The sequence below is a fragment of the Bactrocera neohumeralis genome, chromosome 3, assembly GCF_024586455.1.
Source record: "Bactrocera neohumeralis isolate Rockhampton chromosome 3, APGP_CSIRO_Bneo_wtdbg2-racon-allhic-juicebox.fasta_v2, whole genome shotgun sequence".
In the NCBI taxonomy this organism is placed as follows: Eukaryota; Metazoa; Arthropoda; class Insecta; order Diptera; family Tephritidae; genus Bactrocera; species Bactrocera neohumeralis.
This window is the reverse complement of record NC_065920.1, coordinates 62,801,839-62,829,698: the sequence shown is the minus strand read 5'-3', so window position 1 is coordinate 62,829,698 and position 27,860 is coordinate 62,801,839. Positions and strand designations below refer to the sequence as shown.

At 36.5% G+C, this 27,860-nt stretch overlaps 1 protein-coding gene across 7 annotated transcripts in view; it reads left to right on the top strand.

Moving 5' to 3' along the window:
- The window catches only part of LOC126753357 (semaphorin-1A), a 505,489-nt gene that overhangs the window by 409,152 nt on the left and 68,477 nt on the right, over positions 1–27,860 (top strand). For all 7 annotated transcript variants that reach the window (XR_007666123.1, XR_007666127.1, XR_007666126.1 and 4 more), the window contains 2 exons: positions 24,409–24,513; positions 27,588–27,676. Coding sequence is in view for 1 of the 7 variants with exons in the window: in XM_050464739.1 (XP_050320696.1) it covers positions 24,409–24,513; positions 27,588–27,676 (194 nt within the window). In the remaining 6 variants the exon portion in view is untranslated. The remainder of the gene's footprint in view (positions 1–24,408; positions 24,514–27,587; positions 27,677–27,860) is intronic.

Genomic DNA, 27,860 nt, shown 5'->3' with positions numbered 1-27,860 from the left:
GCCTCGCCGTTCCCCACTTTATTTTTAATTATTTGCGCAGTCATTTTAAGCTGCCACTGTGGCGAATGCCAGTTGGTGTGTGTCCTTTCTATGAATGTATGTGTGTCTACACTGCTTATTATTGCTGCTCATCTAGGATATTTAAGCTCAAACGCACTTTATATTTTTGTGCCCAATTTTTTCTTTCGACTCCTTTCCTTTCTGTTGGTAATTTTTCAGCATTTAACTGCCAACGACAACGGGTTTTGACCCGTGAGTGCTTAAACTCGAATATCCTGTCGGTTGTCGCAGGCGCAGCTGGCACAGCGGTTGCTGATGATAGTGTGTTTGTGTGTACATTAATCTCTAGCGTCTATTTGTGTCTGCTTGCTGCGTTCATTTGTCATGTTTAATGGTCACAAGCAGGCAGACACTCACACACACTCATATAAAAGCTGTGTATAAATATCTATGCTCTGGACGCATTATTTATTTCCCGCTGCCTATTAGTAATGCGAGATTTTGTAATTGTGGTTGTGCACCAGCGTTGAGTTTAAGCCAATCAAATGGCGTGAAATTTTCGAAAATTAAATTTACTAAGCGTTAAGAATTGTTGTTTTTAGCAAGGCTTCTGCCTCTGGCAGTGTGAGCTTGCTAGTCAAACGACAATATTTTCTTTAGCTAAACGCTTTTCTCTATCTCATTGACGTCAATTGTCAGTTAACTTACATACTGACAAAAGTATGAGTAATGAAGTAAATTAATTAAGTGCTGGAAAGATGTTGCAGAAATGGTAAATAAACAATTTTGAATGAATGAAATGGAATTTGATATGCAGGTGATGAAGTATCCTTAGATATTAAGGGGCACACCTGGCGTGACAGCCTAAAATAAAGTCGATTTTATGAAATTTAAGAAAAAAACTACTGTATCAATCGTTTTGAAATGTTCAAGGTGTATTTATAAATACTTCAGGAATACACAGTGAATTTTTTCATTCTTAGTAAACGAGATCGTCCTCCACTGCTATTGCAGGTGTGGCCTTCTATATGACAGATTATGGTCTTTTCTATGGATGAAACCCTATAATATAATAAAAATCTCGTTAAATTGGAAAATGTTTGCCGTATAATTCCCCACAATCAAAAAAAAATTGTTTTTAAAATTTACAAAATGGCAGCGTTTTCCAAAAATTAGTTGAATTTTACCCAAATTCTCGGATTCAGTTATTAAAGAAGTTGTTCGCACATACAAATGTAAATAAAAATATTGATACTTCCACCTTTAATAAATTTTATTTTTTTAAAATAGTTAAATCACTCTTACATATAATATATAAAAATCCTATGAGCTTTTTTTTATCACAAAACAGCAGCATTTGCGGCTATAAGAATAAAAGAACTGGGTGGTTGGAATCAGCAGAACTACGGACATAGTGTAATCCTAAACAAGCTCAACATTAATAAATCAGACTACATTCTCCCAAAGCTAGATTTCAATAGACACTTCCAGGTGAGAATACCATCTAGACGAGAATGGAGAAGAGGCTCAATAGGGGAGGAGGATACCATCTCAGTCTATACCGACGGGTCCAAAATGGACTGCGGAGTAGGTACGGGGGTATTCTCCGCTGATCTAGGCATAACTCTCTCTATATGTCTACCGAACTCGGTTAGCATCTTCCATGGGCATAGAAAAAGCCTGCGAAATTCTATTGGAAAACCACCAGAATATACATAAAGCAACTATATTTACATATAGCCAGGCCTTGTCTTCGCCCATGACAAATTCCAGTATAGTCCACAACTGCAAGAAAGCACCAAGCTCAATAAAAGACAAGCTCCAACCAAACTTGATTTGGGTTCCCGGTCACAGAAACGTTTTCGGTAACGAAACGCAGACGAGTTGGTAAAGGCAGGCGCTTTCCTTAACGAATCCGAGGCGGAGCTAATACCAAGCCCGCTAGGATCGATCAAAAGAGAGATCAATAGACAATTTCAACAAGTTGCAAATAACAGATGGAAAAACATTACAAAATGCATCATAACTAAACAATTATGGCCAACATATGACAGGAAAAGAACCAACGACTTATTAATAGGTCAAGAAAAAGTATCTACAGAGTAACAGCTACCACAACAGGGCACTGGTCATTTGGGGAACATGCGTCCAAAATGGGTATGCCCTACAACGACATATGCCGTGGCTGCGGAGTAGCAGGGAACAAGGAAACAATTTTCCACTTTCTATGTGAATACCCAGCCCTAGCACAGATCTGACACAAAACACTTGTAATCCATCAAGCACCAAACCTTGAATGGATTTCTACTAAAAGCATATCAGACATAAGTAGCTTCATCGAAACCTCGAAATGGTTTGAGAGAGAAGGTGAAACGTGATAGCAGATACAGAAGGTTCTACGAATAGTGTATCAAAATGGCACATCAAGTGCTAATTGAGCCCGATAGACAACAGGGCTGCACTCCTACCTACCAACCTACATACCTATGAGCTTATACCTCCAACTTTCAGAGACGTCTGTTTTCTGACCTTGTAATATTATAGCACAAATAAAAAATAAATACATTCTTATTTTTGCATTAAATTTGAGGTTTAATTTAGCATAGTTAGAATAAACCAATTTAGACCAAATATGCACCATTTTGTTTGACAACTTCTTGCTATTTTAAATATAATTCCATGATGCCTCTCTCATAAAAAACATCGTCGCTATTAGAAAAAAAATTAGGACAGTCGATTTTCGCAAGGTCCTCTTGAGATCAATTCATCATCATTCGCCATAGACAGGAACAGATAGTAAGCATTTGCTGCCACATCAAATCTATAAGACGCTTGCATAAAAACCTCCCAATCAAGCTCCCGAAGCTTCTGGCGCGTCACTATCGATGCATGTGATCAGGTGTTGTCCTTTAGATTGTTTAATTGTTGACAGCTCGGATCCGAAATAAGAGTTTTTCCGAAGTGTGGCAGCTCATAGTAAATGATTCCCTATCAATCTCTCCTAACACAAAGCAAAATCTTTCCGACCGTCAATTCTGACTTAGCCAGCGTTTGCACCGTCCCACAGTAAATCGACCAGAACAGTTTTCGCTTGACATTGTCATAAGCGATCCACTTTACACTACCAGTAACACTCCGCTTCAGAAATGAACGATTTTGTAGCGATTCAGCCGCTATTCGCGGATGGAGACTCGGTCCAGGAAGTTTGTTCTCTTAACTCATGTGGCTCCCATACACCGAGCTGCTCTTTGTATCCTGCTTCTTGTGCCATGTTTAGCTCCTGGGAAATGGAAAAAGTAGTTACATGACGTTTGAATAAGCTAGAGCCTCTGAATGCGAACATTGAGAATTGAAATGACATATTTTGCATATAGAACCCGTGTAACTTCTCTGAACTCGCTTTTCCGAAACTTAGGAATATCAGAAATTTTCCCGGCTTTCATAGATTTTTACAATCTGCTATCAGAAACAACAGTATTTTTCAATTAACGAAAAGTTCTGTCGAGTCAGAGAACATGTATTCATGAAAACCATTTTATGGGCTTTGTGCAAGTTCAGCTCTTCTGTGTATGAGTAGAACTTGAAAGGTTTGAAAGATAAAAGAAAAAAGTTTTATCTTAAAATTTCTTAACTTTGGAAGATAATGAATATTCTGACTAAGCAATCCGCCAGAAGGATTTGTGGAAGAACAAAAAGTTGCATTTCATTTGCCCCTGCTCACACATCGTTGCTTGTGCGCGACTTTTTTTAATGCCGCAACTTTGGAACATCTTTTTATTGTTTAAACTGAGGCCCATGAAAGGACGACGTTACGTTGACGAGATAAAACATGTGAAGAAGATAAAAAAATTGAATTTTTGAAATGCTTTTGGAAAAACCGTTGGCACAAGTGTATAATATCTCATGGGGATTACTTTGAAGTGGACAAAATAGATATTCATGAATAAATAAATAATTTTTGAAAAAACACAAAATTCGCGATACTTTTTGAACACACCTCGTATTCCCAACAATCCACACCTATGTATCTCCGAGTATTCTGTACACTGCCCGTATCAAACGCGAGCTCTGAACGTTCTTTCTCTTATCTTCGCCGCATTTAAACATGGCTTAGGACGACCATGCTTCAAGAAAGACTAGTTGGATTAGCGTTGCTTCATACGCATCATGACATAGAAATCACCGCCGAAGAAGTCATCGAAAGATTCGCAAAACTTGGCAGTCATCGTTTTGTGTTATGAAACACTCAATGTAAAAGGAATTTTCTGTTTGAATTTTTAATAAAATGAGCCACTATGTAATGTATGCATATGGTTGACTTTTCGATTATAACCACTTTGTTTACCAAAAAATTGGAATTGATAATTTTTATTTCATAATACTGTATCATATACAATAAGTTTGAAATTCGAAGGATAAACAATTTCCCCCTCAAGAATCGTCTCAGGATGGAAAAAAAAGTTACATGACGGTCGAATAAGCTAGAGCCTCTGATTGCGAACATTGAGAATTTAAATGACATACCGTATATACCTCTCTGAACTCGCTTTTCCGTTAAGAATATCTTTCATAATTTACAATCTGCTATCAGAAAGATTTCAACAAAGTTCTGTCGAGTCAGAGAACATGTATTCATGCAAACCATTTTAGGTCAGCATGTGTATGAGTAGAACTGAAAGGTTTGAAGATAAAGCGCAAAAAAGTTTGCCTTAATATTTCTTAACTCCTGGCAGATAATGTCTGACGCCGGGTGTAAGAAAAAGTTGTCATTTCATTTGGCCATTCCGAGGCTGTTTCAAACTTTGGAACATCTCTTTTATCGTTTGAAGTTGGAAGTTGAAAACATGTTATTCTAATATTTCTTAACTCCTGGCAGGTAATGTCTATCGCCGTGTGTTAAAATGAGATTCTTGGAATTTTGAATTTGTGGAATATATCATATATTAGAAAAATGTTTAATTTCAGGGTATAAAATTTAAAATTCTCTCGTCGAATTTACACAAGTAATTTAATAGCAAATTTGGACGCGTCACCCTACTCTCACCTTGTAAAGTTATATCGATGATTCCTGCTGTAGTATCCACACGATATTTAAGATTGCAAGTTCGCTAATATTGCTGAGTTGATTGAGGGTAAAAACTAAAAAAGTTGATCCTAATATTGTTCAACTCCTGTCAGGTAAAACCATCATCGAGTTCAAGAAATATATCCATTCGGTTATTTATGGACAACTTTGAACTTGTGGAACACCTTATTTATAGTCTCAGGATCAAAGCTGAAAAAAGTTTATGCTAATATTGGACAACTCCTGGCAGCTAAACTGTCTGCGAGTGTAAGAAAGTGTTTATAAAAGTTTTTAACCTGTGGAACACTTCATTTATCACATAAATTCGCTTGGTCTAGGTGTGTAACTTTTTATACCCTGAACAGGGTATATTAAGTTTGTCACGAAGTTTGTAACACCCAGAAGGAAGCGTCGGAGATCACTATAAAGTATACCTATATATAAATGATCAGTATGTTGAGCTGAGTCGATTTATGCCATCTGTCCCTCTGTCTGTCAATATATATCCGTCCATCAGTTTTTAAGATATCGTTTTGAAATTTTGCTAACGTCATTTTCTTTTCAAGAAGCTGCTCATTTGTCGGAACTGACGATATCGGACCACTATAACATATAGCTGCCATACAAACTGAACCATCGGAAAAAAGTTCTTGTATGGAAAACTTTTGCATTTGACAAGATATATTCACGAAATTTGGTATAGATTATTTTCTAGGGCAACAATGTAATCTCCGAAAAAATTGTTCAGATCGGATTACTATAGCATATAGCTGCCATATAAACTGAACACATAGTTACTAAAAGAGATGCACCTGTGAAGGGTGTATTAGCTTCGGTGCAGCCGAAGTTAACGTTTTTTCTTGTTTATTATTATTATTATCATTTGAAAGGACCTGCTATTATAGGTATAAAAACTAAAAGTTCCCTCGTTGAATTAAGTAATTTAATAGTAAATTTATACTGCTGTATAAATAGTCTATTTTCAGTTCATCGTATTACCGCTACAGTAAATAGTTAACTGAAACTCCTGCCAACCGCTTATACCAAGAGTTTATCGAACTCGTTAACAACAATATATATACATATATATAACTAGTAAACAAACTATAATTGCTAAAATATAAGTATGTATAAACAGCGCGGCAGCTCCTAGCAACTAACTAGTTATATGCATACATATGTATGCATATAATATAAAGACTCGCGATTTACAACGCACACAAATTGTGCCGTTATACAAGTAGTGCGGTTGAGGTTGTATAAATGTTTTAAAATTGCTTTGCACGCCACATTGTCATTTAGAATAACTTAAATGTTGTCGGGAAAACGTTTTAGCCAATTGTAGCGTTGACAAGCAGAGCGGCCAAAGGGGCGCCAGGACTGCCGAGAAGTAGGTGTGCCCGCACTGCGCCGCACCGCGGACAACTGAAGTGCACAAAGTACCGTTTGTACTACCAACAGTAGTTCGGAGCAAACAAATCAAAACGACAGCAGGAAGGTCCAACTAAACCGCTTGCGCTGTCAGCGCAACAACTAACAGTACTAGCGTAATCAGGGGCACGGCGAGTCTGGGTATGAGCACTGCCGTGCAGCGCCGCCGCGAAACAGGAAAAGCCGTAGCGCATTTAGAGGCTGCTCAGGAAGGCACATAGACAGCGGCAACTCACGCGCGCGCTCGGCCAGGTATTTGCTTTTCGGTGTGACTAGGGAAGCCGCACGAATTACATTTCCATTGTTAATTACCTGCGATTCATAAATTTGTAAAACGCCATGCAGTTACGGCGTACGGCAACAACAACTGCAACTATACAGCTATACATTGTGTATACAAAAGTGTCGCGCGGTATGAGAGGGAAGCGGAATTATAAAAAATAAAATGCAAAATAAAAGTTGGAAAAGTCATGAAGCTCAAGCAAATAAAGCACAATACATAGCAGGTTTACCGTTATGCGCGTTGAGGACGGCAGCACAAAAAAAACAGTTATTATGTAACTGTAAATGACGTTGCTAACCATAGCTGACCAGTTTATGCAGGGGTGACAATTTTTTCCAGGGACGTACTTATATAAATATATACAGTGTATGTATATTAGGGTGTTCCCTATTTCTGAAGTTATTTGTTTGATGGCAGGAGATATTTCGTTATGCCTCGTTCACTACCAGAACCATTTGCTTCGTTTTCTTATCCATTCTGGAGAAAGCAGAACTAACGGTGCGGTTGTTAAGTCCAAAGATAACAATATTATCGTCGCCAGCAGTTGTACATTCTTATATGCTGGAATTATTTTCTCCAAGAGCAGATTGAAGAAGTCGCACGAAAAGGAGTCGTTCTGTCTGAAACCTCGTTTGGTGTGGAACGGCTCGAAAAGGCCCTTCCCAATCCTGACGGAGCTTTGGTATTGCTGCGGGTTCACTATCTCCTGGTGGTATGCTTTCATTCCCAAATTTGAGTATGCTCTGGGCATCAGTCACTAGAAGACGTTTTGAGCTGTTCGTAAGGATTCCCTTATACCGATTTGCTGACGAGTACCCTCAGAGAGATTTCGGCTGTCTGTTGTCATTGCAGTTTTTCGACGTCGAACCTTCTTTGTGTTTGTGTCAACAAGATAGTGGTCCGACAAGTAAACCTACGTCCTTAAAAAATTAAGTTAGGTTAGGTCAGGTTATACTAGCCGACTGTCACGCCTAACATAGATCTACTGGTCCTTAGTAACGCCAGTTGAAGGCAGCAGTTTAATTTGAGCTAAAGTATTCATCGTCGACAGTCCTTGAAAGAATTAGTATAGATTAGGTAGATCTGGCAACCAGATCTGGGTTAAGTTTAATTTGATTATTCGTCAGGCCGTCAATGTTGTTTGCGAACTTTAAAGAGCATCTTGATGTCTGACTTTCCTATTTCACATAGTCCCTTGAACTGCGAAACTCCTAGATATCTAAGACACTACTTCTAGATAATGCTGGACAGTAGCATAGCAGGTGTTCCAGCGTCTCTCCCTATTTCTACTTTCTGCATGTATCGTCTTTACATATGGCCATCTGATCCGCATGTGATGCCAATAGGTTTTCATTAACCTAGCAACCATCCCACTAGCCCAACAACTATCCCGCAGTTCTTTTGCGACCGTCTAAGTAAAAAGCCAGCTTTTTTTTCCCCGTGCTCTTTCACATGATCTTGCATGTTCTTAAAAAATGTTATCTCACCCTGATTCGTCTGTCATCACTTCCGGAAATTTCATTGTATATCGTTTTTAATCATTGCCGTATTTCCTGTACTGGTTCGGTGGCCAGACGGATGACACTTTTGGCAATCTCACCAGCTATTTCGTTTCTCGGAATTCTTTTGTAGCCTGGAACCCAGTATATATGCAGCCATTTTCCGGTAGCCAGAACATATACTATCTCCCTCCATCTAAGGACTCCACTAACGTAATGCGTTGTGAGATGATTGCCGAAATTGTGATCTTTCTATCGACTTATATATATGTAGATCTCCTTTATATTATCTCAGCCGCTTTTCCAACCACAAAGACTTCCGCCTGGAAGATTTTTCAGTATTTTGGAAGCTTTTAGTGCGACTTGAAAGCTTTTCCGACCGAAGATAAACAGTTTTTTTACGTTGGTTACTCTTTTTCAGGACAAAAACTGAAACTTCAGCGGGTGTTTGCAAAAACCAAATCAACTTGGGAAATAACGCACACCCTAATATAATATAAATACGTATAGCAAGAACAAAGTAATGAAAAAAAGAAGAGAAAAGCAGAGTAGAGCAGAGCAGCGAAGGTAAGCGGCGCTGTGCAGCCGCATAAAATTTTATTACATTCAATTTTGCATATCTCGAGTGTTGGGGCTGCGCTTTGTGAAAAGTCACGGCTCATAAGCCTGAAGGGTGTGTCGCAATGTGCATTGCACTACTCACTTTCCTGCTTTTCATTAATCACCTTTTCGCTACTCTCTATACTGTCCTTACGACCCGCGCCGACTTGATTTAGCTATGTGACTTGTTTCGCATAACGACGCGGCATTTACATCATGGTGTCGATTTCAATGTGTCCCCACGGTGTAAATCGGTATTTCGATATTTATGACCTGGGCAATTGCACAAATTCCCTTGCATACCATATTAACGCAAGTATTTTTGAGGTAACGTCGACACAAGATCGGCACATATTTTTATTTTTGGTTTAAAATAATATTTTTTTTTAATTCGGAAACTACTTTCTCACATTCAACAATAATATTCAAATTTGTTTCGAATATATTCATTATTAGATCAAGAATATTCATTCATCATATTCATCATTATATGATCAAGATTGTCAGTTGAAAATCGTCCATAAACCTGTATTGCCTTATATCATATACTTCATTCTTCTGATACATGCCTTAAGTCTATAACCGCTTTAACGTTTTTATTCGAGCCTAAAATACCTTCCCGATCGCTTCTAACTGATTCGAAGAAGCTAGTAATGACAAATATTTTCTCTGTTGTAATTTCTACATTGAATTATATACCAGAATCAGCTATATAATTGAGCTAGGTTAGATTAAGTAGATTAATCTGGCAGGCCATGCACAGATCAGTTTTGGTCTTTTGCAATACCACATGGAGTTCTTTTGCTAAGTCCATGGGTTTCCAAATGTTGATCATGTTTTGGAATGTTAGCCAAACACCATTGGCATTTTGTCCACTACTTCAGTGCTTTCGACGCCTTTGTGGCTTGGCGCTCAGTATAAGTTAAGTCGCTTCTCGTTGCTGCACTGCTTCTTAAGGCTCCTCTGGCTGATATGCGATATGAGGTTACTGCCGCGATTGCTGCTTGGCTGTCTATTGAGTTAACGAATTGCAACAATTTCATTATAAAGTTCATGATTTCGAGTCTTTTATCGATACTATCCTCATTTCTTTCTGTACTGAAGACTATAAGCTAATTTCGTAGTATTTTCGGAGTAAAACATTGTTAGCCGAAACGTTAGAACTCTCGATTCATTCCTTGTATATATTTCACCCGCTCTTCCTTCGCCATCAAGCTCAATAGTTGTTGCTTCTGGTTTCATATTACAAAAACCTCAATTCAGACATTCGCTTTCCGAGACATTGTTTAGACCTCTTCCAGGTTAACAGGGTGGTGTGGTTTTCATTAATTTTCTCAGGGTATTAAAATCTTTCAGTACCTTGGATCATAAACGATCCATACATTTTCTTCTATTTATACTGTTCCAAAGGCCTTATCTGCTATCTAGATAAAATGGAAATATATTTATATGTATAAATTTTTATTTTAATTGTTGTTGTTGTGACTACTAGTGAATTCCTACTTACTTACTGAAGTAGTCTTAACTTCAAAAGGAACTCGTTTCTGTATAGGCCTTGAAATCGCTGACAGTGCATTTAAAGAAGTCAAGGAGTGTTTGACCTTTTTATGAGTAAGATCATCTTATTTCGTTTGCCGTGGACGTCATCAAAAGAGGGGTCTCTCATCCGAGGCTTGTTGTTCCTTTTCATTGGGGGTGTTTTTTACGTGGCGGGTCCCAAACTCAGCGCACAACCCTGTGTAGGGAATGTTTCGCCTTCTCACATTAGCTCGCTTTCGAACGGATGTTCTTAGGCTACCCAGAGGATACTTGGTCAAAGACCGGAAGTTGTGAGCTGCTTGAGCCATGTGTAAAAGAATCGTTTCTGGCCACTCCCAAGTGAATGGCGATCAGAGAACTTTCCTCACTTGCGTAAACTTCTACACATGACTCCATACTCCTGAGTAAGATCAAGCTATCTTATTATCCGTGATGTTAGAATGCCGGGTCACAGTGGAATCAGTAGAAATTACAAAGTCGATGAGCTTGCTGGAGAAGGTCCCCTTACCGTAATTTCATCGACTAAACTCCTCTGTCTTATTGCGCTCTAGCGTTGAATCTAGGACACACCGTCAGTAAGCTTGACAAGCGCTGCTCCACAACCGTACCTTGCGCGAATTCGAGTTCCTTATGACCTAAAGTGGAAAGCAAGAGCTCCTCCAAACTACATGCTCTTAGCAAGGTTCATCTCGCCATCATGGCAAGTATTCTGACTAGACACTGTCCAATAGGCTTTCATGCATTGAGGTTAGACTTCTGATCGTATGCAAAATGACCGAAACTGTATGAAAGAAGACGAAATGTAATTATCTATTATGAGATTTATTATGAAATATATCTCGGTAGTCTCACTTTCAACGAATCTGTCGAAGTAGCTGGAATTGATTTTAACAACTTTATGGTAGACACTTTCTTTTCAATTGTCCAGCTTTTGCCAAACTGAGGTTGAAACATCTCGTTAGTCTCATTTTCGACTAACCCGGTGAAGTGATTGATATTAGGCACCATAACAAATTTGTGGTAGGCTCAAAAAGCTTTGTCAATCTATTAATGTCCGATGTTCCATACTCATAGGAGTACTGAAAATTGTAAAGGCCAGCGTTCACAGTTAGTCAAGTGGGATCCTGAGTTAATTTTGGTTCAAGGATCAGCAAAGCGACCTAACCTTATCTAACTCTCCTCAAATTACTTACTGGCATGGTTATTAGAGCTCAAAATTACCTTATATTTTATAAGTCTTTATCCTCTTACCTTCCCTTTTACATTTAACTATGATAGAACCTATAAAGCTTAACTTAACTAGTAGTAGGCTCTCACACAGTACTCTTAATAATTTCCTTTTTCAAAGTTTCCCTTTAGAGTATCACTTTTCTAAATTAGAATTTGCTTCTTTCGAGCCCACGTGCTGCTCCAGCCATCTACCTATAGATAAATTAATATTTAGGACCTCGCTGAATGTATTCAAACTTTACACAATCATTCAATAACAGTACAAAAAGCCAACAAAAAGGACATTCTCCTTAAACAGCTATATTAGTGTGCTACATTACAGGCGGAGCACGGCCCTCTGGCATCTGGCTATTAAACAGCTTTGTAAACTGAACTCCCCACTCATCTGCTCACTGCTCTCTCATCACCTCACGCCACAACGGTATTTAGTTATTTATTCGCTTGCGTCGCGGCGCGCAATCAAATCGATTCGTATTTGTGGATCACACTTAAATTGGGTTTCACGCTTCGCGGCATACTCAAAAGCGCCAACACTGTGCGTCCGTCATTATGAGCGCCTGGGGGCCTATTTCTGGAGCTGGAATTGGTTTGTGCTTGCGTCAAGGCGCGAGAGGAAATTAATTTGTGCGAGCGTCAGACGATGATTTTAATGTGTCAAATTGTGTTGTTGTAATTTTACTTGTTTCATGTTGTTGTGCTTAAAATATTATTATTACGGGTGTATTGTAGAGCACAAAGCCAAGGTGTGTTCGCCTCGACGGTGTCGCACGGTTGTCACGTAATTTAAATGATTACCGAATTTGGTTTTTAGATTTTATTGATTCAGGGCGTGCAACGATTTGTGTCGCATGCGCGAAGTTTAGCGATTATTAGACAGATAAGAGATGGAAAATTTATGTGGGCGACGCGACTCGTGTATACCCACCACATTTTCGGTTACGTAAATATATGCAAACGTCTTAGAATAAATTATTGATATAACTGTAGCGGCATGTCAACTGGTCGGGATTATGTAGGTTCGCTTTTAGGCTTGTCATTGTAAAATATTTAAAAGTCATTTCTTTAGCCAAAATAACTGACATCTCCTGATGAACGACAAGCCTCGAAATGGCCATTTAAATGTCACATAATGCTCCTCAAAAGCATAATTCAATTTAAAAGCAGTAATACAAACCACAAAGCCGTCCATTTGTAAATGCCCAAAGGATGTCAAATGAAGCCCAGTTAGCAGTTGAAGAAATTACTGAGAAAGCAGAGAATGAGAAATTATTGTACAGTGCCAAAGCTTTGCTTTAACTTTGAGGATAAATCAAAACGTGAATGGAGATGAGGTTAAGTAGGGAAGGAGAATACTATCTCAATATATACCGAAGGGTTCAAGATGTACTGGGGTATATGCCGAGCATCTTGATATTTCTGTCTATCCGTCTACCAAACTCAACTGACATCTTCCAAGCGGCTTGTGTTCTACTGAATAATTACGGGAGGATTCAGAAAGCTACCATATACACAGGTATACTGGCGGTATCCAGCTTTGTCCTGTTTAAAGATTAATCTGTCACTCCGTTTACCAAACTCAACCAGCATCTTTCAAGCGGAATTAGCAGGCATAGAGAAGACCTGTGGAGTTCTACTGAATAACTACAGGAGGATTCAGAAAGCCACCGTATACACAGATAGTCAGGCGTCACTGCTAGCTTTATGCTGGTCAAAGATTAATTCACGATAGTTAAGAAATAAAGGAAGGCTTTAAGCTTATTGGCAAGTCAACTCCACTTATCCAAACAGTTTAATCCGAATCAGAGATAATATCGTGCCCGCTAGGAACGATCAAGAGGAAGCTCAATACACAACAATGAACAAATAACTCAGAACAGACGGAAATCTATAATTAAATACAAGATAGCAAAGCAGATATGACTAAAATATGACGAGACAAGGACTAAGGACTTATTAATGAAGCTGGAGAAGCACTTACATAACCTAGCATCTTGTGTAACTAACCGGTTCTGCGGCAGAGAGCCTGAAACATCAAAGCACCTGCTAATTGACTGCATAGCAGTATGCAGACGCAGAATAAAGGCGCTTGGATCCATGTTTCCAAATAGGGTTCATATTTCCTCATTAGCACTTAGAAGGATATTGAAATTTATCAATATGCTGGGGCTAAGTTGTGACTTAGGAGAGGGCACAATAGACTTTAGATCCCGGTGAAATCCTCATCTATATATCCTATCTTATCTTAAGGACTTATTATATAGGTCCAGATCCTGCACATACATACAAACATACAGCTACCATTTTGGGGCTTTGACCATTTGGGGAAGATGATTTAAAAAAGGCAACTTAATATAACGCAGCTGCAAACTCGAAGGGAATAAATAAGGAAATGGTTTCAACACCTTCTCTTTGTGTGCCCAGTTCTACCGCAAACTCGTCAGATAACCAGCAGATACCAAACATTGAATAACTATCTACAAAACGTATAACAGAGCAAAGTAGTTTCATTCAGGGCACCAAATAGAATGAACACATAGATATAACGAGGTATCAAGATTTAAAAGTCTTACCCCAGAGTATCAAAATGGAGCATCTAGCATGAATTGAGCCCGAAGGAGCTCCACTCCTATCTACCTACCTAGAGAGATCTACTAGATAAAGAAATTGATGGTCTTTTGGTATCAGAAAGGAATGAAATAAAATTCGCAAATAGAGACTATGGCCGATTGAAATTAAATACGGTACAACAGTGTTATAACCATTTGAAATCACCTCCAGGTTTTGGTAAAGCTCATTAGCTATTTGAGCTTCTGTTACTCTTCAGTCAGCAAGTTCATAGAGTTAATAAGCAAGTTTTCTAGATCTAATACATTAACTTGGGTTGTAAGATATGCTAGCCTGGATATGTAGACATAATCGGTACACCAGCTTTAAGCTCTATACATGATCGGAAAAAAAATTTTTATAAGGAAATATTTTTTGGGGTAGAAAATAAACACACCGATTTGATTTCCATTTGAAGTAACAATACATATACACATGTCCATATATTATCTTATATATAAAATGGATGATGGATTATCTTATATATAATGAATTAGCATTAAGGCCAGTTGGGGTTCTTAATTTTTTACATCTCTTTTTTAAGCGTTCTAAACATGTATGAGCCTAGTCTTCAGGTGAAACGAATACACAACTATTTATTGCCTATTTTACGGAGCCTCATATCCTGACCTCTGAGAACTGATAGCTTGTAAAATATCTCGATATAGTGGGTATGCCTTATTGTCAATTCACTAACCGGTAACTGTGGGTAAGAGTACATTAGAAAAAGTAGACATAGTATTAGGAGTCCATGAGGCCATTGGTTTGAGCTTAAAAACAAACTCAATAGACTGAAGTTTGCAATATGTCCAGGGACTTTCCAAATATTAATTTCATTGGGTGTAAAGGTTTTTGATTTTGCTATTATTCTAAAAAAAAATTTTCAGACTGCAGTAGGACACCTTTCTTCTTCTTCTTTATCGCCATAGACACTGTTTACACGGTTATAGCCGAGTTTACAACATGGCGCCAGTCGTTCTTCCTTTTCGCTGTCATCAGTGTGGCTTTAAGCCTGGAAACTCAACAACTGACCATCAAGGCACCTTTACTCATCTATAAAATCGAATCTGATTTCGGTGGCACTAACTCCTCTGCTATTTGCACGATGGCGCAAAATGTTTTAGAGTTAAGAATTAGTGTTTTTGTAATTAAAAGTTAGAAGAAAGTACTTCTCTCTTTCTTCGAGTTTTAGCATTGTTTTGGTTGCAAAAAATATCCTTCTAGAGCTTATTATTTGCGGTTTTGAGTATACCCCGTCCCCGTCCATCAGTTTATACAGGAAATAATACCTCAGTTTTTGAAATATCGATCTGAAAATTTTCACTCGTCATTTTCTTTCCAAAAAGCTGATTATTTGTCAGAACCGCCGATATCGCATCACTTTTGCATATAGCTGCCATACAAACTGTGTTACCAAATCAAGCCCTTGTAAGGAAAACTTTTCTATTTGAAGAGATATCTTCGATAAATTTTACACGTATTATTGTCAAAGGCAGGCCTTCAAATGCCTAATATATTGTTAAGATCGGACTTCTATAGCTTATAGCTACCATACAAACTGATCGCTGAAAACCAAGTCTTTGTATGGAAATATTTTTAATTTGATGAGATATCTTCACAAAATTTGGCAGAGATAATTTCCTAAGGCAAGGCTTCAAACTCCTTATATATTGTTAAAATCGGAATACTATAGCTTATAGCTACCATACAAACTGACCTATTAGAACTCAGATAAGGATCTTCATATGCTCTTATTTACATGCTATAAGAATTGCATCTGGGGCGGCTATTATAGATTTGATTTCGATTTTAATCTTAATTTTCTTTTACTTTTCAATAAATACCAACGTTATTGGCTTACTGGGCTGCCATTCAATATCCTTTTTATCATTCACGCATACATATAAACAATAATCTATGCAATATAAGCCATATCCTGCCTCTCAGCACACACACCCTAGTGACACACAATGCGAGACAGTTTTATATTTTTGCTGACTGCTCGCTGCTTTGGCTGAAAACGATGCCGACTCGACTAAATTTTGGCAGTTCAACTGAACCGAACTGAACTTAACTCAACTGAGTTGAGTTGAACGGAATTGAAAAGTAGCAACACAAAAGCGGCAGCAGCAGCAGCAGCGGCATAGGAGAGCGGTAGCGGCGACAAAGTGCTGCAGCACTTACGGACTGCCGACTATGCAGATTTTGAAGGCAGAGCATGGCACATGCACACACATACATAGAATTAAGTGTATAGTATATGCAATTGGGAGACATGTAAGAAGTCACTTTGCTTTTGTAAAAGTTAAATTCAAAAGGTTTCAAAACTTTATACAAGTCCTAGTGGTGGTGGTGTGCGTTCAACGAGTGCAGCAACAACAACAAAAAGCCGACAACCAACCGCATTCCCGTATCTGGCGTCCATCTTCATTTTGCTACGTTTTCATGGCATGCCACGCTTGCCACATATTTATTATAACTAACGCTTATGCGCGCTTTATATGTCGACAATAGTACATATATAGTATGCACATATATAGTTATATACGTGCATATGTTGCGCCCCTGCTTGCCTTGGCAAAAATAAAAGAAATAACGAGAATAAATAAAGAAATCCCTGAAAAGTTCGTCTTTTGCTTAATTAAATTTTGTGAATTTTGCATTTGTCGAAAATAAAGTGCGTCGTAAAATGTGAATTTTGTTAAAAGTACTATCTATGCGCCCGCCAAGCCGCTTACCCCTTCGCTTCGCATGCTTTATGGCTGCACACACATGTGGCAGCTTTTTACTCCGTAGATCATGGGAACTTGTTGGAAATATTTATGTATGCATATCTATAGACTTTTAATACACCAATACAGGCTTGAGAGCACACATATACATACACATTTAGATATACACATACACACCACATATACACATTCATCTACACTTACACTCAAGCATTTGGCACTGCCTCCATTCAGGCATCTTCAAGGATTTCTTTTCACATAAGGCATCGCACGCATGCTTAATGCCTTGCCATGCCATGCCATTTACATGTGTGACGGCATTCACACACATACCTATATTTACATACTTAATCGCCGCACACCACTACACATACACAAGGCATGCATGTATGCAGCCAGCGTCTGTGTTATCTATTGGAATTTCACTTTGTGTGACTCTTCAAGTTTGTGTGAAGTGAATAAATGAAATTTCCATGCATGTGGTTGTGTGTGTGTGTGTGTGTGTGTTGTATATTGGTGTAGCGCGTGGCTCATACTCAATAGTTACAAATGATTTTATGCAGTTACAAATGTCAAGCTACAGCATAGCTGATATAAATGTCACTTCGTCCCCGCCCGTCACTGGCTGCCAGGCAGACGAGACAGCCTGCAATCTTTACACTTTTGTGCATTTACTATTTTTAATTTCCTTCCTTTTTATTTTAAGATTTTTTTCATTTCGTGTGCTCAAATTTTATACCCTTTACAGGGTAGGGTTAAGTTTGTCACGGACATTTGTTCATTTATATACACAAATTAGTGCTTTAGTTTTTCAGTTATTCACCTGAAGTTTTCCACACGTCCTTTTCATACCTAACAGCTGTTTATTTGTCGGAACCACCGCTATTGGAGCACTATAGCATATAGCTGCCATAGAAACTGAATGCTCAAAATAAAGTCTTTGTATGGAAAACTTTTTTATTTTACAAGATATTTTCATGAAATTTGGCATAGATTATTTCTTGAAGCAGTGCTTGAATCCGTAAAGAAATTGTATAGATCGAACTACTATAGCATGTAGCTGCCATACAAACGCATGTACCATAATCAAGTTCTTGTATAGAAAAATTTTTTATTTGACAAGATATCTTCACCAAATTTGGCACAGATGATTATTTGAGCCAAAGCTTTAATCTGCGTACAAATATCTCAGATCGTACAACTATAGCATATATCTGCCATACAAACTCAACTATCAAATTTCAGTTTTTATATGGAAAACTTTTTTATTTGACCAGATATCTTCACGAAATTTGGCGTGACTTATTATCCAAAGCAACAACACAACCTCTCAACAAATCATACAGATCGGCGCACTATAACATATAGCTGTCATACAAACTTAACGATCAAAATAAAATTCTTGTTCTTTATTTTACTACGTAAAGGCTATTATAGCTTGGCTGCAACCGAAATAACATTTTTCCTTCTTTTCTTACTACTTCCTTTTTATTTTTTTAATTTCCCTTTTACATTTTTCTATCTCTTTCCTCCCATTGCTTTATGCCATTCATTATACGCTCTTCTATTAGAACCGCGCTGTGTGTGGAGCACTACTAATGCAATGAAGTATGCCAATATGCCCCAAAATTGAATTGAATTGAATTTCTTTGAATTGTAGTGAAATGAAAAGAACCGTAAGGCAACGTCGGTCATAGCACAGCGTTCAACGTATGCAGTGATGTGCTACTCAATATATTAAAATGATGCCCGGTGCAAGGCAAGTAGTTGTAGTCAATTGAGTGTCGGTTGCGGCACAATGCTGATGAAATGACAAAATGTCAATTAAGTTGCTTGGCAGAAATGTTAAAAAAGAACTGAGGAGTAATAAATAAAGGGTAGTGTAGAAGAAATTACATATTGTTGCCTACTTTGAGGCGCTTAAAGTGTATATAATGTATATTCGCCACATTATTGTGTAAGTAAATCGATATAATTTATGTTGTCGCTCTTTATTGTATTCAATGACGTGCCATTTGGGTTATTAGCGCGTAAGTGGTGTCTACGCCAATAAAGAAGTTATAAAATTTATATGGTTGCGGCAGGTCGAAAGGATGGTTTAAAGCTGCACTATATATTGTATATTCATACTTTAATTTCTTTACGTAGCAGCATACTTTTGGGAGAATAATTGCTTACGACTGCTTTTCTTGATAATAAATAAAGTTACATTTTTGATTCTGAAATAATGTTAATAATTCAAGGTCAATTATTTGCTTCTATTTTTCTTATATTGCTGAAAAATAGACTATATAAAATAGCTTTTGTTTAAAAAAAAAAATTAAAAATAATTCTTAAGGTATAATATCTCACGAAACGTTTTCTGATTTTCGCATTCTCACACATTGATTTTCTAAAGGCTCCAGAAAAAGGAAATGTGCTTAGTCATGCCAACTTCATTCCATTCCATTTATATCGTTTGACATCACTTTTAGCGGGGGGGGTTGTTAAGGTTTGTTTCGTCGAAAAAAGACCTTTTTTCGTGAATTTTTTTAGAAAAAATTATTGCTGTAGGTTTATTTTACTTATTATTATATGAAAGTACAACATTTGAAGGATACTTAAAAAAAGTTTTATCGAAAAATAGCGAGGAATAACGGATTTATCGTCGATCTCTGCAGGCACTTCGAAAAAAAGTTGTTGTGCGGTGACCAGCCTACAGCATCACTGGATCATCTGAAATCAAAATGTTCAAGCCAAAATGACGATTTTGTACGAAAAAATCGTCCTATTTGTTATTATTATGTTTTACATTAACAAATAGGACGATTTTTTCGGACAAAATTTCAAAACGATCGATGCAGTAGTTTTTTCTGAAGGCTGGTCACCGACTTTAAAAATGACATATTTGGGAAAATCGATTCAAAGTTTTGTACACTCAGCGCAGGTAGTTAGAGGTACCGTTATTCAACCTGCTGTAACTTCGTTAGTTTTTCTCCGAATGACCCAAAACTTTCACACAATATTCTTGAGATGTTGATGGTTCAGAAAAAAAATATAAAAAAAATGGAAAAAAAAGTTGTCAAACCTAACCCCCCCTTAAGGATTGTAATATTTAGCCTTGTTTTTTCACAATTTTTTTTGGCCTCTGGTGTGGCCCAAAATGTCAATGTTCCCTTAAATTTTACGAAATGAAGAAAAATCATGCTCGAATCGAGCTTAAATGGTATCTAGCACTAATTTTAGCTAGTCACATTATTCACCTTGAGAGTGCCTCCGTAAAGCCAAACATGCATGAGCCTAATATATTCCGATATGCATAGATACTTTCATGGTATGGACTAAAGGGTTGCAAGAATTAATTCACGCTATGAATGCAACAGAGAATTTATGAATTCATCTCATAACTCGAGTTGATCGCCGACGCTGAGTTGGAATTATGTGAATGCAGATACAGAGAAGACATTGTAAGTTGTTGTTTATCGCTAGCAGGTAGACTCAGCTCATTCTTCTCATAAACAAACCCAACTCACACTCATATCATCAACCAGCAGTGAATGCAAGGCGTTAGCGTTCGCTTAGTAGTGGAATAGTGTGTGATCGTCACTTATTGTTATGTGAATTCATTGTTTCTCTCATTCTTTTAACAGAACAGGGTGCACCCATAGTGTTCAGCTAAGCAAGCAAATAGAGAAGATAAACGGAAGGGTTTTCCCCACAACATGTTTGCCTGCATTGTACTGGCCGTAGACGCTTAACCGAGACAGTTTATTAAATATTTAAATTCGTCATTTGTTTTGTGTATACGGAGATAAAAGGGAGTAAAATAGTTTTGGCAGATTTTTATTTTAATATTTCATATTTTTCACCAAAAATAATGGATGTAAGTAATTGACCGCGAAATTCAGTGCAATTGTTTGCTAATATTTGCCATGTTGTAATACAATTTACAAAATATTTTGTTAAATCTATTAATCCCTAAATAAACTTCATGAAAAACTGCAATAAAATTGAATATTAGAAACATTTCTTTTATCCACATTCGTATGTAATTATCTATGCGTATTTACATACTTCTTTCTAGTCGTGCAACTAGAATAACTCGAATTAACAGTTGTTAATTCACACGAACATCATTCACTCAGCCAACATCCTTCTTGTACAGAATTAATTCACACCAACACAATGAAATGCTTTGGTAGACCAATTCTGCAGAGAGTGGATCGTTACTTGTGAGAGTGCTATGAGTTGAGCGAACTCGTTGTTGTTCTCACTAATGAGACTCGGTCCTTATTTTACCCAAACATCAGAATTCATTTTTACGTTGTGTGAGTGAGTGCAAGTTGAAATTTTTGGACAGTGACTCAAAGTTTGTTTTTTGCGTATTCATGCAGCCCTTTAGTATGGACTATATTTAATTCTGTTGAAATTTGATTTGTCGTTAATCAAAAGAGGAGCGATAGTAACGAAAGGATTGCGTTAAGTACAAGCTCTGCGTACATTAGTTCACTAGAATTGAGAATTATTAGCCTAAGGAACACTTTTTCTCTTCCTAATTATTTCGACAACAAACAAAATTCTTTATACGAAAGCATCCGACCGGAAAATATATCTTTTTTGCGAAAATTAAATTTTTTTTTAATGGGAAAGTAAAAAAAAAAGTTGTTTACAAAGTATTGGCTATTACCTTTTCACATTTTGAACAACTTTCTGGCAATTTGTAGCATGGAAATGTTCGTCTTTTGAAACAAATCAATCAGACACCCAATTTTTGACTTCTGCGTAGGAATCGAAGTGCTGCCAATGCGTGTTCCAGCGATGAAAGCAAATGGTAATCAGAAGCGGCCAAGTCTGGTGAGAACGGCTCCCAGCAAACTGCTTTTCCAGCAAATTATTTTTCCCTATCTTCTGGCCCATTATGGTACTTTTTCGGTCTATATATGACCCAAATTCATTCATATATATATAGTATATTAGGGTGTCTTTTCTTTTCTTAACTAATAATTTTTTTAGTCCCGTCAAGAAATTCCCTTGGAAATACCTTAAAAAAAATTCCCTGAAAGTTTTAGCCCTTAATATTAACATTAAAAACTGGACCAAGGTATGTATGTAAAAATTTTCCATAGAAAATACACTGCAAACGTGATTTTTTATCTTTAAATTCCTACAGATCAGAGGTACCTTAGTTCATCGCTTTGACTTTAGACGCATATTTCTCAGAATTGTTCACTCTACAAAAGTGCCCAGTGCAACAAAGACGTAACTCACACCGGCGAGATAGTACGGGGCTCTAAGCCTGATTTTTCATGAAATTCGCATTTTTCTGTATATATCTCGTAAATGACGAGAGCTATAGAAAAAATGTTCATCACAAACTTGTAGGAAATTTTAATTGCTACAAAAAAGTCCGAGGTTAAAATCGCTATCATTAATACTTCTGGAGATATTCGGCTTTTTAAGTAAGGCTTTATAGAATTTTCATAGACGGTATGTAATAAAAAATACAAAAATTCCCTAAATTTTCGAGATATCTAACTGAAATTTTGCTCATATCTTTTTCTCACCGAGAATCTATTGATTTATTGGAACCGCTGATTACGGCCCACTACAGCATACATATAGCTGTCATTAAAAACTGACCGGTCCTTGTACGAAAAACTTTTTTATTTGAAAAGATATCTTTACGAAATTCAAGATAGATCACTTTCCAAGGCAACGGTATAATATACGAAGAATCTGTTGAAATCGGCTTATTATAGCGCATAGCTGCCAAATAAACTGACCCATAAAAATAAAGTTCCGGTAATGAAAACATTTTTATTTGTCGAGATATCTTCACGAAATTTGGCACAGATTAGTAGCTCAAGTGACACCACAATTTGTAAACAAACTGCTTAAATTAGATCACTTTATCATATAGTTGTCATACAAACTGAACGATCAAAATGAAGTACTTGTACGGCAAACTCTTTTGTTTGACAAGATATCTCTATGAAATTTGGCGTAGATTATTGCCAAAAACAACGGTACATTTTTCAAAGAAATTTTTCAGATCGGACTATTACAGCATAGAGCTGCCATACAAACTGTTTGTTCAAAATCGAGTTAAAAATCTGTTTATAGTCTTTTATGCTATCAAAATGCAGCTATGAAGGGTGCTATTGCTTTGTTAAGTATTAGTGTTCTTATTATATGTGATCCTTATAATATGTGATTCATTTATAGATCTTAAGGGTGTTTCATGCCTCGTTAAGTATAGAAAAAAAAAATACTTCGAACGATAGTTTTAAAGAACATGTCCGCGAACATATTTTGGTGTTAAAAGTCTTTAACTTCTCCTCAAAATATTTTATATTTCTCAATGCAAGCTAAAGAAACACATTTCCAAAAATCCATCTTTAAATAATAATAATTCCAAATTCGAAAAGGAAATTGTAATTTTTTTTATTCCGAATTCAAAAGGGAAATTGCAAAATATATATTTCGCTCCTTAGCCGAAAAAGCAACACTGCTATGGCGTGCGAAATCTGCGCCAAACACACTCAGCACAACTTATGCTACACCTGCATTAAATGCTTGATCCGCTTAAATGGAATCAGTAAATATCCTTTGTAATACTGTATTATGCATTTATTTATATACCGACAAAATCAATATTTTGCTTTCAGCTACAATATGATAATATTAATCTGCTTTGTTTAGCGTTTCGCGTACAAAATCGATTTACTACGCTTTGCTTTATGGTAATACCTTTCTTACTTGTGGTGCGTCGTCTCCCACGCCACCTCGTGTTGTACTCAGCTACTAAATTCAATCATTTATTTATTTTTTATTATTTTTTGTTATTGCTGTTGTTGCTTGCTTCCTTTTTGGTGAGCTTTCAGCTACATACAAGCGCAGTCAAGCGTACAGTTCAACCATTTTCATTTATATATCAGTTTGTATGTATGTATATGTGTCTGCAGTCCGTCTATATCCTATTGCTATAATTTCGATTATACTTTTATGCCTTTCACAATCCGCTTGTTGTGCATTATTTGCATGTCCAGCAAATCCAGTCGTAGCTGCAATCATTTAAAATCTTGTTTCTTGTTTTTGTATTGCTGTTTCTTTTTATTTTTTTTTTTTGTTTTTTCGTTTTTTTTTTTTTGCTTTAATCATTTTTTTCAACGTTTATTCTATGCTCCTCCATTCCTTTTATGTGTTTCCTTTAGCTTTCTTCGTATAATTCCATCTTTATGTACCCCCATCCCCTTGTTAGATGAGTAGCGAGTGGCATATCCTTCCACCGACCACTCATCACCATCAAATCGTTTATTACGACACTCTTTGTGCTTCCATATACAACCTTCTTTCTATACATACATACATATATATATACATATATAAATGGCATATAACTTTTCCTCACACACTTACTTACAACCATATTTTCTTCTATTGCAGATAACGAGCTATACTCCGGCACTGTGGCCGATTTTAGCGGCAGTGATCCGATTATCTATCGTGAGCCGCTACAGACGGAGCAATACGACAGCCTAAGCCTCAATGGTGAGTTTTTACTTCTGCACAATGAAATACGCTTCTTTTTTTCTACTATTTATAGCATGTTATTGTTGTTAGTAGCGCAACGTAATTGCATTATTGTTGTGGTAGCCGTGTTGATGGCCAATCGTTGCTTGGTGGTCCCCTTAGTCGTTTGCGCCATCGCTTTGTTATTTTTGGTAATAGGTATCAACATGGTTCGGAATTGTTGTAATATAAAGTATATTGTTGTTGGAAATTGTTGTAATGTAAAGTATATTGTTGTTACTGTTAGTGTAGTGCAGCTATAAAGTAGACTCACACCAACCACTCTCAAGTATTGACGACTGACTGCTTAACTAACAGACTGGGTGGCTTAGTAGTACTGAGTGTCAGTTAACTGCTTAGCCTGAAAGCTGTGCGTTTAGTACTTTGTCAGTATTTGTGTGTAATTTTCATGCCTCTAATCGCGTTTATTTGTGATTGACCATGACAAGAAAAATACTGCTGTATAAAGTGTATGAGGTAATATTTTTAGCTCGAGTCATTAGCCACTTAGCATACACTATAAGCATAGTGAGTGTTAGCAATTGCTGCTTAGCTCACTTAGTTGTATCTGTTAGCCGTTTGAGTAAAGAGTTAGACTATTGCGAATATCTTTCCGGACTAAAAATGTATTAAAGTTGTTACAGAAAAATATCATTTTCCTAGATTGAACCCAAAAATAATATTTAAACCTCAGAGAATTCACGGCCTCAAAACCCATATATTATAGAAAATTTTCCTCATTAACATAATCATATTTTTTTTAGAAAATATCACATAGTCTGAAAATCCGCCAAAGAAATATGCTAGACTTCCTTGAAATTCGACTTTATTTCAAACTTTTAGAGTGTTTATATCAACCAAAACCTTCACGGTGCAGTAAATGATCGATGACTCTACGCAAACGTTTGCTGGCCTTTCTTGAACTCGCAGTAGCATTTTAATTTCAATTTATTATTACAAAAAAATACACGGAAATTATAAATAAAACGCAAAATATTTAATTATTCATCAATATTTATCTTGTCGCCTTCAAAGTAATCCCCACCAGATGTAGTACCTACGATTTATCCAGTGCTCGAAACATTTTTCACAAGCCCTTTTTGGAATGGCGTTCAGCTCCTTCAGCGAATTTTCTTTTACCTCCTCGATCGACTAAAAACGGGTTCCACGGAGTAGCAATTTCGGTTTGGGGGAAAAAACATCACACGAATCCAAATTTGTTGATCGATGGTATTCATTGCGTTTTTGGCTTTGAATTCATAACATACTATATGTCTCATCGGCAGTTATAACGCTAACCATGGATGTGGGATCGGACAACGCACAATAAAGCAAGTCCAAAGAGCCCTGTTTGCGGCACTCTTTTTGAAAAAAATTCAGTTTTCTCAGAACGAGATAAGCAAGAACGCGTTTCATACTGAAAATATACACCAAAAAAATTCGAAAGAGCTCGAGAGAGATGTTGAGCTCTCGTGAAATCTCGAAAGAAAAAAAATAGTTTCACAGTTTCCATACAAATCTTTATTATGGCCTCTAAATGATTCTATTTTTAACTCACTACAAGCAAGCCAACGTTAGTCCAATTTTCCTTACACTTGTTATAAGCCTCGGCCGAGATATTCTTCAGTGTTTTCGGCGTACACAGATAGTTTAACTCTTTCGACATCATATTCATAAGCTCACGTATCGTTAATAATCATAATCATGTGTGTATGGTATGTAAGGCCCTCAGCTTTGTTGTCAAGTATCGCTTTTGCGACCTCTACTCGCAGTCGTAACATGGAACCGTGACTAAATTAAGGGCAGGCATGCAGAATTGGCATTACAATGCATATACATACATATAAGTTTCCATAAATTCTGAAAGTATGTATCTTAATTGAGTCAATTAGTGCACACAATTTACTAATTGACTAAATGCGCATTTTTCATTAAAAATACACTTTAATATATTCTGAAAGTACCTTAATTGAGTCAATTAGTTCACAAAATTTACTAACTAAGTAACTTAAGGATTATTTGCATAGCTTACAATATGCTAATTTAGTAAATTGACGGATGGCTATTTGAAAGGCTTGTATTATAATTACGAATTTACATAAATTTTGAATGTATCTGAATTAATTCAATGAGTGCACAGAATTTGCTAATTGAGTAAATTAAGGATTATCCAAAACACTTATAGACTCGTCTAAAAGCTTTTCATAAACGTTTGAGGCACAAAATAATCAATATTATTAAGAATTTGAGACACTTACGTCATACAATATTCTAATTGAGTAAATTAAGGACTGTTTGAAAAGCTTGAAATACAATTGTGAATTAACATAAATTCTAAAATTACTTTAATTGATTCAACTACTGCAGACAATTTACTAATTGTGTAAATTAAGGATTGTCTGAAACGTTAATAAAGCCTTCATTAATGCTTTAGGTAATTAATAATTAAAATTATTTATAATTTGAGATACATAACGCATACAATTTGCTAATTGAGTAAATTAAAAACTTTTTGAAAGGCTTGTAATACAATTATAAATTTATATAAATTCTGAAAGTACCTTAATTGACTCAATTAGTGCACACAATTTGCTAATTGCGTAAATAAGGGAAATAATTGAGTAATCTAAAAGCTTTTTTGGCACATAATAATCAATATTAGTAGAAATTTGAGACATATAAGACACACCATTCCTTAATTGACTAAATTAAGAACTATCTAAAATGCAATAAGTTGATCGATATGTATTTTTCCGACCTCTAAGACATATAATTATTCGTTGAAATATTATTTATAGTAATTGTTAAACAAATTAAAAACAAAACGTGCATTATTGCTTATATTCCATTAATAATATGACAAACTGAACACACATTTGCTACTTGCAACAAAAACTATTAGAGCACCATGAAACTATTTAATTAAATGACAATTCATTTTGATTTCCGGTGCTTCGTTTTCATTATTGTTATTTTATTCATCTCATATTTGAAAATAATAAAACACTCATATTACTTGTTTATTGCAATTCTCTCTTTTCACTTTTTTGCAGCGCCAAATTTTGTCAGCTCTTTTACACAGGGTGACTTTGTGTATTTTTTCTTCAGAGAAACGGCTGTGGAGTACATCAATTGCGGCAAGGTGCGTATAGCAATGAAAAACAACATTTTTATTAAAAACATTTTTTTTCTGAAATCCATAACTTATAGCGCACAGCAGCGGCTTTTTTGTTGTTGCATTTGTACAAGCGTAATTTAAACATTTGTCACGAGTGTTTTTAATTGATTTGAAAGCGTGTTGTAATTGTTTAATTTTTTCACACGCA